The 10617-nt window shown below is 52.5% G+C and overlaps 2 protein-coding genes across 2 annotated transcripts in view; one reads left to right on the top strand and one right to left on the bottom strand.

Moving 5' to 3' along the window:
• Positions 1–676: 676 nt before the first annotated feature.
• TMUB1 (transmembrane and ubiquitin like domain containing 1) lies at positions 677–3947 on the bottom strand. Its single transcript, XM_020977826.2, has 3 exons — positions 3861–3947; positions 2183–2595; positions 677–1750 (listed from the first exon to the last, which is right to left on the bottom strand). Exons 2-3 carry the CDS (start codon positions 2566–2568, stop codon positions 1399–1401), a joined length of 738 nt encoding a protein of 245 aa, XP_020833485.1. The 5' UTR covers positions 2569–2595; positions 3861–3947; the 3' UTR covers positions 677–1398.
• Positions 3948–6808: 2861 nt separating this feature from the next.
• The window catches only part of AGAP3 (ArfGAP with GTPase domain, ankyrin repeat and PH domain 3), an 81729-nt gene continuing 77920 nt past the window's right edge, over positions 6809–10617 (top strand). The window contains 1 exon segment of the mRNA XM_020977843.2: positions 6809–7217. The gene's annotated coding sequence lies outside the window, so the exon portion shown is untranslated.

Raw genomic sequence — 10617 nt, 5'->3', positions numbered from 1 at the left:
TCTACCCTCTCCTCTGTTAATCTACGTTTATAACAGAACATTCGGGCCCTGACTTACAGCTGGCAGGAACCCAGGTGGAAATTGAAGCCTGGAGTGGTGAGGTAATTAGCCCAAGGTTCCCAGGCACGAATTAGCAGAGCTGGGATCCGATCCCGGGTCCTGGTGCCCCGGGAGTTCTCCCACGCTCCCAGAGGGTCCCAGCGCTGAAATCGCGCTTCCCTCCGCGCCACCCCCTCCCCTCCCTACGCCCTTCTCGAGGGAGAGGGACGGATGTAGACGGGAATGGGGGAGGGAAGGGATGCCTCAGCCTTCGGCTTCCTTGTGTCCCAGGCTTCCCTGGGCACTGCGGGGAGCAGAGCCGTTCTCGGGCTCTGGCGTCTGGGTCCGCCCCTTGCCCAGCGCCGGGCTGTCATAGGCCAGATGCCTCCGAGTCCGCCATCTTCCCGGCAGCCTTTCGGCCGCTGCTCCCACCACCAATCGCAGCAGGTCCCCAACCTCTCCAGGACGTGGCTGCCGTCTACCCCTGCGAGCCCAGGGCTGCTGGCGCTGCACCCGAAGGCGCCTCACCAGCGGCGCGCGGGAGGAAGGGGGGGGAAGGGCTCGAGCCGACCTTGCTCTCTCCTGCTGCGCTGCCCCGCCCCCTATTGCCGAGTCTGCCCAAAGACCAAGTCCGAACTACAGAATAACAGGGTTTTTTTAATATAGCGCGCCCCTCACAACAGCCCTGTGAGGTAGGTAGTGAAACTAGTCTTACGCTCCCTCCGGGGTGTAAGAATAGGCCCCGGGGTCCATTGACCCGCCCCCGGGGACACAGCTGCTCAAAGTTGGCACAGGGACACCCGTGCAGGCCCCTCCCCGGTCCGGGCCGTGTGGGGCCACAGGGATCCTCGGAGCCGGGCTTCCCCATCCCCAGGCCCTTCACCCTCGTACATTCACTCACACACACCCGGCAGCGCTGGGAATTCACATTTTTGTTTAATATAAGTCTATGCAAAGAACCAGAGCGGCTGCACGGTCCTGTCCTGCGAGCCTGGGCCGGCTGCAGCACAGCCACTCTGGGGGTCATTGGCAACTCTCACGGCGCATGGGCAGGCTGGGCGTTCGGGGGTCCCAAAGGCTTGGGCATGCCCTGCACCCCCAAGCAGGGACAACAGCTGCCCGGTTGGGAAGCTGCCGCTCTCAGTGGGGGATGGGCACCTGCGGTCCCGGGAGCCAGCCGGGAGCAGCGCTGGTCACACGGGGAGGGGTCCGAGGGTCCCCGTAGCTCTCTCTGCAGAGCCGGGCTCCAGGGCAGGGGAAAGAGGCATGGCCGAGCTGCGGGCCTGGGGAGACAGCAGCTCCTGCTGTGCCGTGGAGAATGGGATCCAGGATGGCTTTGGCCCTGGGCTCGGGCAGGCACTAGCGGCGGTACATTGCGAAGGCCAGGAGACTGACCAGCAGGGTGAGGCCGGCCAGGCCCAGGGTGGCGGTTGGGGGAAAGAAGGGTCGGTACTGGATCTGGCAGTACCAAAGCAGCGTCAGCATGAGAAGCAGCAGAGGGAGCAGCAGATTGCCCACTCCCAACCCCGAGGGGCCGGTCTCTGACCCCGGTGGGCAGCCGAGGTGTTGCGGACCTGCTCTGGCGGCCACGTGGCAGTGGAGAACGCAGTTGGGGGGTAGGTGAAGTGAGCCCAGTGTCTGGGCATCGTCTCCTAGAAGCTGCCCTTGGTAGATGAGTCGAACTTGGTGTTCCTGGCCTGGAAACTGGGTCCTGAGGAGAGAGGGACCTGGGTAAGAGAGCAGGCCTCAGCCAATCCTAGTCCTATGCCTTGTCGCAACAGTTCCCACCCACCCACCCACCACCCCCATTTCCTTTCTCCATCCAATAGCCGGTACTCCCTCAGAGAAAGGCAGCTAGAATTAGGAGATCTGGGCTTGACTCCAATTCCTTTACTAATTAGGAAGGCTCAGAGGTGTCAAACTAGCAACCTCCAAACAGGTTAAAATGTAATTGGGAAGTGTTTGACAAAATAAATAAAAATAGAATACAGCACAGATGTGAATTTGTGGTTTTTTAAGTCAATTAGTCCCTGCAGGGATCTGCTTCTAGTTGAGTTTGAGATTCTTTCTCTATCTGATTCCAACCCATTCTCTCAGCATCACCTTCCCTGCCCCTCTCTTTTGTCTCCCCACCCCTACTCACCTTTTCAAGGATCCAATGGTATCCTGGGGCCAGGCTCTAGCCACCTGCTCAGAATCGTTGAGGAACTTCAGCCTAAGCACCAAGGGTCCTGGCTGAGAGCTGGGAGGTGGTGCTTCTGGGGATACTGTACCAGGCTCTGACTGTAAGTTTGGTACTCGGTGTCTCAGTGTGGGGGCCTCAGATCCTGAAGCATCCTGGCTGTTGCTCACTGTGGATACTGCAGCCTCTCTGGACTGTGTTGGGGAGGGGGTCCCTGAGTCCTGGGGCAGCAGATCACCTTGTTCTGAGGTATGTGTAGAGATCCAGGCCAGGCCCAGCACCAGGAGACAGAGGAGTGCCCCAAAAAGGACAGTCACCTCGTCCCCCACCCCCTCAATCAGGGCCATGGCACCTGCCTAGGCCAGGCTATTGAGCTATATGGGCATAAAGAGACCAGTGAGATATTAGCCTGTAGAAAACCCTCTTATTTCACTAGTCTCCTTTTCCCCATTCAATTCCAGCTTCACAACAACCCTCAATTCTTTGAATTCTAGCCCCTGCTCAACATTCCTCCCCATTCCTTAATTCCTTTGTCTCCTCATGTCCCCAAACCTACCTCTCTGCTCATCTCTAAATTCCAAATCTTACCCTTTGGTACCTCAACACTTCTAAAGTCTTCTAAAGCCTCTGTCTTCTAAACCTGCCCTTTCATCACCAAACCCCAAATCCCACCTTTGGGTCTCCCAATTGACCTTCTGAAACCCCCAACTTTATTCCATGCAACACTCCAACAATCAACCAAACTCCAATTCCTAATTCATTGCTCTCAACTTCTCTGCATCTTAAAGCCTCCAAACCCACCTCTGTATGCCCCCCCCACTACTAAAATACTAATTCTACTCTGTCCGCTAAAAGCCTCTAAATTTAACTTTATACACCATCAACTGCAAATCCCATTTCTTGGGATTTCAACTCCAGTCGCCAAAAATTCTCAAAACTCGATCTCTAGACTATTTCTCCCCCATCCCTAAACCCCAAATCCTATCCCCTAGGACCTCAATTCCTGTCTCCTAAAACTCCTCCCCCAATTTACACAACTTCCCAAACCCCAAGTCCACCTTCTTGGACCTCAATTCATGCCTCCTAAACGCCCGCCGCCTCCTCCCCACCCCATCACTACACAATCCCTCTTCACCAAAGCCAAAATCCCATCCTCTAAGACTAAATTCAAGTCTCCTAACGCAACACCCCCCCTACCCCATCGCCACACAATTCCTTCCATCACCAAAGCCTAAGTCCCATCCCTTGAGCCCTAATTCATGTCTCCTAAACACCCCTCCATTCATCTCTACACAACTCCTTTCACCCCCAAACCCCAAGTCCCACCCTATGGAACCTCGCTTTCTTTTTTAAGAACTCAAACTCACTCCACCTGCCCCTTCACCAAGCCCCAAATCCCACCCTGTGGGTGTTTTCTCTCCTCTGTTTCCTAGAACCCCCCAAATTCACCTGTACGTCCCTATCCTCTCCCCGCCCCCCATCACCAAGCCGTAGACCCAGGATCCCCTTGGGAAGCTTCCTCCACCCCAAAAGACACCCTCAAAAATTAAGAGGTTTGCGGGAAGGTGTGTGAAAACCAGGGGCCACAGCCGAGGTGAGGAGAATGACGCTAGTAGGGGTCCCAGTCCCCGCTACTCACCGCGCCGCTGGTCCATCTCCATGTCGGACACCCCAGTACTTCCGGGAGCGCGGCGCCGAGGTCGCTCCTACCTGTCCACCCCGCCCTCCTCCCCTCACAGGCCCGCCCAGAGCATTGTGGGATTTGTAGTCCCGAGGACGCCGCTCAGGCCCCGCCCTCTCACTCGCCTAACTCTCCCGGAAACATTCCCGGGCTTGGGACTAGAAAGGGTAGGAGAAGATGAGAAAGGAGAAAGGGAGTACCCCTTCTTTCGGTTTCTTTAGGACAAGTAGCCCTAGCCAGCTGCAAGGTTATGACTTGGGGTCAAAGCTGGAAGGGGTCTTAGAGATCCATCTCTCTAATAACCTTTTTGTGTGTGCAGTCTGGTGGTGAAGCTTATGGTGAAGCCTTTTCCATTGTGTGGAAAATGTTAAGTGCATAAAATAAAACACAGAATTAGGGACATAAATTATGTTGAAATTACGCGGATATATTTTTAAAACCAATTCAAAGATCCCACTTTAAGAACCCCTGATCCAGTTCAACCTTCTCATTTTGTGGATGAGGAAACTGAAACCCAGCCAGGGTAAAGCGATTTGCCTAATATCACACTAAATAGCAGGTCACCTCATTCCGAATTGACTGCTTTTTTCACAGAAAGAGGCTTGCCGCAGAAACTAGCTTCAGTCAAATACCATCAACATTTTGGGTTTTTTAAACCTGCAAATGAAACCTGGTACCAAGGATCTGAAACAAGCCTCAGTACTGTGACTGTCTTGATCCCTATTCAATTCTGAGGGACCTCTAATTCCCACACCTGCAACTTCCCCTTTCCAATTTCTTTGGTTTCAGATTCATTTTTACCTGGGCTTCTGGGGATCTCACCCCTGTATAACGAGGGTCTTAGCTTTAACCTCATTCTATCATTCCCCAGATATGTGATTCTTTAATGTGAACAGTAGTTTTATCATCTGTAAAATGGAAATAATAATTACACTACCCACCTTGCAGACTGAGTTAGGAAAGCATTTTGTAAACTTTAAAATGCTGCATAACTATATATCAAAGCACCATGTAAACAATCAGTTATCTTTGATTATTTTACAAGGCATTATCTTAGAATAATAGAATTTTAGAACTAGAAGAGAATTTAGAGATCATCTAATCCAGTTCCTTCATCTTACAGCTGAGGACCTTAAGCCTAGAGAAATAATTTGAGTTATTCAAGATCACACAGCTAATTAATGACAAAAATGAAACTTGAACTCAGATCTCTCAGGGTAGCAGCTAGTTACAAGAGTAGCCCATGGGGACCGTGGAGCAGCAATTGGGCACACTTGAAGAAAAACATTAATGACTTCAAGCTGGTGGTCTTTGGGAACAAGAGGTGGCAGAAGATTAAAGACATATTCTCCACCACAATAAGCCTTCTCATAGCCTTATAGGTCTGACTCCTCATTTTGGAAGTGCTAGATCAGAAGAATGGATTTTAAGGATTTCCAGGGACTACAAGAGACATCTCTAGGGAGGAAAATTGTAGTTAGCTCTCTGGATCCAGATGAGCCCAACAGAGTCCAAAATAAGGGAGGAAGGGGCTTGGAGAAAAGGAAAATGAATGGAAACATACATTATGATGGGTCCCCTTGAATAGTACTGGCAAGTGCAAGGAGAGTATATAGTAACATTTATTGTCCCTAGTTGATTTCTTTGTATAGTATGCAACCCTGCTTAGTTATGTTTCAGTTAATTCTTCCTATCCTATAAATCATTTATCAATAGACTACTATGTGTTAAGCAGTACCTTGGGGATACAAGAACAAAGAACTAAACAGTCCTAGAGTCTAGGAGTGATGGAAGATATATTGAGTTCTGAGATGCGATGCTCTGGATATCAATCAACAATTTTTTATTAAACACAGAAGTAAGCGCTAGGTGTTGGGAATACAAAGACAATATTGTTAGAACCAGAACTGAGAAACTAGGAATCCTGATTCCCAATTATACTATTCGGCCTGAGAGGAGGGAGGGGAAGAGAAGAGGAAGAACCAGACTAAGATGGATTAAACTAGGTAATGGATGGAAGCATGATGGCATCAAGCCTTGGCCTTGTTACTGTCTGAGGATAAATAACCAGGTGCCTCTTCAGCCTGATTCAGGCAAGACAGCTTTCATTCATTCATTCAAGAAACGTTTATTAAGCGCCTATGTGCCAATTTATTAATCGCCTACTAGGTGCCAGGCACTGTGCTAAGTTTGGCCTGGACACTAGTCCCTCCTCTCTCAGCCGATCAACAGGTACTGATTGAACATCCATAGAACCTAAATCGGTTGTCCAGACACTGCCCACCAGAGCCCTGGTAGGTCGGGTTACTCCAGGGATGTGAGGAGCTGACCCTGGAGGCAAAGAAGGAGGCAACTGGGTAGTCTGTGACCACTCTGTGTAGATAGTAAACGGAGGAAGTGGTGCTGCCTCCAAGGGGTAAGGGGCTTGGGAACGCTGCTGGGGCCAAGGGAAGCATTTGAGCAGGATTTTCTTGGGAGCTTGAGGGGAGGGGCAGAGGAGGAAGGGATGGAGGAAACGCTCGGGAGGCCAAGAGATGCTAGGGGCATGTAGGGGGTGGGAGCGGAGGCGGACCGAGTGGCGGCTGGCAGCGTGCGCCGAGGAGGGGGAGGGGACAGGGGCGGGGGCGACAGCAAGGGGGGCTAGGGCTGCGTGTGCCGGTGCCGGCGGGGGCGGCGGTGCGTGCGCATGACGCGGGAGGAGGGCCCGGACGGCGCGCTCCCGGTCCCGTTGTTGTTGTTGCTGCTGCTGCTGCTGCTGCTGCTGGTTGCTGGTGGGAAGCAGCAGCGGGCAGCAGGATTGTGGCTCCGGGAAGCACCCGGGGAGCGGCGGCCACAGCGTCTGCAGCAGCCGCGGCGCCGCGTCCGGGTCTCCGGCTCCATGCACTAGCCCCGCACCTCCGGCTCCTCGGTCCCGGCCCCTGCTAGACCCCGACCCCCGCCGCCGCCGCAGCAGCGCAGCCCCCGCCCCGGCCCGGCCCCCGCGGCTCCCGAGCCATGAACTTCCAGGCGGGCGGGGGCAGAGCCCGCAGCAGCAGCAGAGCCTGGCGGCCTCGGGGGCTGGCGGCGGGGGCGGTGGGGGCGGAGGGCAGTTCGGCGGCGCGGGGCCCGGGGCTGGGGGCGCCGGCGGCCCCTCCCAGCAGCTGGCTGGAGGGCCCCCCCAGCAGTTCGCGCTGTCTAACTCGGCGGCCATCCGGGCCGAGATCCAGCGCTTTGAGTCGGTGCACCCCAACATCTACGCCATTTACGACCTGATCGAGCGCATCGAGGACTTGGGGCTGCAGAACCAGATCCGAGAGCACGTCATTTCCATCGAGGGTAAGCCAAGCTCGGGAACGCAGCGTGTTGCGGGGTCTGGGGGGCCAGGCCACTCCATCCGCCGTCCGAAGGGGCCCGGGCTGGATGTTGCCAGCCGCCGTCCGCGGGCCCAGCCACGCCGTTTCCCATCGGAGGGCTTTGCAGGGTTGGGGTCTAGGCCGTGCTGCTTCCCCTCTGGCGGCACTTCAGGCAGGGCTGGGGTCCAAGCCACGTTATCCTGGGACCCCGGTGCAGGCCACCCCGTCTGCAGTCGGGGGACGCTGCTTCGCGCCGCCTCGGGCCCAGGGTGTGCGTCTGGGTGAGGGGCGCGAGAGCTGAGCCCACGAGATTGAATGGGGAGGGGGAGGGTCGAGTTTGACTAGGGCCGGGGGGAAGAGGCCGAAGATCCAGAGCCAGAGGCGCGGGAGGTGGGGCTGCTCTGGTGGAGGCGTCTAGGCAGCTGCTCTGTCCTTCCCCGGGGGGCTGGGGATCCGGAGCCTCCCTTGGTAATGGCATCTTTCCCGGGCCGGGCTCCTCCCGGCCCCCAGAGGCTGGCGCTCGCCCCCGGCTCCCCTCCCCTCCCCTCACCTCACCCTTCACACACCCCCACGCCACGGCGGGGGAGCTGCGGGCCCGGGCCTGGCGCGTGGTTCGGAGCCGGGGGCAGCGTGGGCGCGGGCCCGTTATTCCACGCCCTCCAGTCCCCACCCGTGCTCTGCAGAACCGCCTGCTCAGATCCATGCGGCTGCTTCCTTGGGAGCCGCCCCTGGGGCACTAGAAGGAGTGGGGAGGAGGTGTCTGAGAGGGGGCAGGGCTGCGCCCCACTTTGGTGCTTTTACCTTCATTCCCTAGAGCTCAGGGTCTGTTTCCAGGACGGAACAACCCCAAGAATGGGAGGCCGTTTGTGAGCTTTGGACTTTTGAGCCATTCCCCAGTTCTTAGCCCCAGGACCTCAGATCCTTGGCAGAGGGCCAGAGAAACTCAGTGGCACCCTAACCTTTGAGCTCCAGGAAGGGGCGGATGGAATGAGGCTTGAGCCATCTGTCTGCCTCACCAGGATCCGAATTTTGATTGGAAAGGAAAGGTTCCTGCCTCCCTGTAAACTGCAGTGCTAGGTGTCTGAGGACCCTGCATGGCCCAAGGAGGAATACAAAATGAGAAAGTAGTTTTTGCTGTGGGGAATATATTTAGAGGCAGGGGGGTGCTGTGCCTGACCCTTGTAGGTCAAGTCTGGGTCGGGGACTTGGCCTATCCTCTTCACACTCTTCCTCATCCCTCTCTGCCCTTCTCCTCTGCCTAACCCCCATCCACTTTAGGAGAGGGTAGTAAAAGCTGGAGTGGTAAGTACCTTCAGGCTAAAGAGGAATAGGCAGGGCAGGGGTGACTTGCTATAACTGAGGCAGTCTGACTTCTTTCCTTCTTAGTTCTCCTTTTCCCGTGCCTCCTTGTCCCTTTCCTCCCAAGGCTGAGTTCTCTGTGAACTAATTAAGTAATACAGTGGCAGAAAAAAATCTCATTAACGTGGATCTGAGTCAGTGGCCTGAATCATCGTTGTAGCTGTACAACTGGGTTTTATCCCCGTGCTTTAGTGTATAGCATTTCTGTGGACTCTGGAAGCTTTCCCTGAGAAGGTCATGATAAAATTCCCTTCCTGCAAATGTGAAGGGGAGGAAGGAGAGAGAGAATTCCATGCTTTCTCTTATAGTTGGATTAGAGAAGAGAAATTCTAAATCAATGGGAGATTCTCTAGGACCACTCAACCCTCCCCCCCAATTCCAATTTGGAATGTGAAGAGAGAAATTAATATTAGCAGGACAGTTCCTGGGACAGGTAAGAAAGGAAGCAGCTGGTATAGATAAAATTCCAGGAAGTGTGAAGAAAGACCTTACTAGATTCATGAGAATACCCAATAGGTAAATTGATAAACTACTCTTCCATTTTAAGAGACTGATGATATTAATATAGATTCCCCAAAACCTGGATTTGGGGATCATTATCCCCTTGTAGTCTGAGGCAAGCGGTACCTGGGAGACCCTTAGGTATTTCACTACTACCCTAAAATTTAGTAAGATGGAAAAAGAAAACCTTACTTTGGTTTCCTTGTTACTTTTCAGAAACACCCACTTCTGCTTGTGTTCTAAGACACTTTTGTGTCTTCTTTAAGTAACTACTGTCCTTTATGTCTCTAGTCTATTTGTCCCACGATCTTGATATTTCTCACATTTAGCTTCTCCCTTTCCAAATTTTCCTTTGAATTGTTAGGTGCCCTCCTCTCAGCCCTTCCTTCAACTACTTTCTTTTCATCCATCCTCAATACAATGCTTAAAGATGCCTTCCATCTACCTACCTTGCCTCTGTAGTCATAATCTTCCTTTAATTATTTCCTGTCCTACTGGTGAAGTTCAGGCTTCTAGTTAATCTTCTTTATTGCTCCAATTTCACTTCATCTCCAGTTTCTCTCTTGCCCACCATTTTTGCTATAGCCTTGAGGATTTTTTTTTTTGGTGTTTTTTTTCCTTCTCCAATCTTAGCCCTGCCTCTCCTGGAAGTGACAGCCTCTATCCATCTGTCAAACTGTTTTGCTTCTGCCCAGTAAAATGGTCTCCTTGCCTCTTTCTCTCTTCCCTTCCTCCTGCCCCTTCACTTAGAACCTTTCTCTAGTGATATTAGAGGTAGATTGCCTAATTCACCATTATTTCCCCCTTTCCCCCCTAAAAAAAAAAGAAACCCATCCTCGAATGATGACACCTCCCTACACGCACACTGCATAGTGGAAAGAACACTAAAGTAGTGTAAAACGACCTGTGTTTGATTCTCACCTCTGCTGATTACCCTATGACCTTGGATAAGTCATCTAGACTTTCCTGAGCCTTAACTTCTTTCTGTAAAATGGGCATGATAAGTGTACTACTTTACAAGGCAAATGAGAAAAAGCATGTAAAGCAGTATGTAGAATACATTACAAATTATTTTAGATCATTCATCTTATCTTTCTTAGATTGTCAACTCCTTGAGGGAAGGCCCCAAAAGGTTTTCCAGTTAGGACCAATTAGTACTTTTGGTCAATTATGGTGAATTATTGATCTCATCCCAGAGGAAGGAGATGAGAAGCAGTTAGTTGCTGAGAATTCCATCTGGGGGTTGAGGAAATGGAACGGTAGAATTGCCCTACCTGTTCCATTTGCTCTGAGCATTCTTCCCCAGGGCCCATAGGTAGAGTATGGTACCACTCCCAAACCACACACATCATGAACCAACGAAAGAGGGAGAACTTAAAGACTTGTGATGCTAAGAAGAAGAAAGTTTCAGTACATATATTTTTATTTCATTAAATATCTCTCAGTTTCATGTAAAAAAAATTAACATTCATTTTTTAAAATTTTGAGCTCCAAATTCTCTCCCTCCTACCCTTCGAGAAGGT

The sequence above is a fragment of the Phascolarctos cinereus genome, unplaced genomic scaffold (assembly GCF_003287225.1).
Source record: "Phascolarctos cinereus isolate Bilbo 61053 unplaced genomic scaffold, phaCin_HiC Scaffold_1;HRSCAF=81, whole genome shotgun sequence".
In the NCBI taxonomy this organism is placed as follows: domain Eukaryota; kingdom Metazoa; phylum Chordata; class Mammalia; order Diprotodontia; family Phascolarctidae; genus Phascolarctos; species Phascolarctos cinereus.
This window is presented reverse-complemented; position numbering and strand designations above follow the sequence as displayed.

Bases quoted from the DNA above. Each gene is read 5' to 3' on its own strand.
- TMUB1 (XM_020977826.2), bottom strand. From the start codon at position 2,568: ATGGCCCTGATTGAGGGGGTGGGGGACGAGGTGACTGTCCTTTTTGGG. The intron at 1,751-2,182 runs GTGAGTAGGGGT...CTCTCTCCTCAG, and splicing joins ACCATTGGATCCTTGAAAAG to GACCCAGTTTCCAGGCCAGG.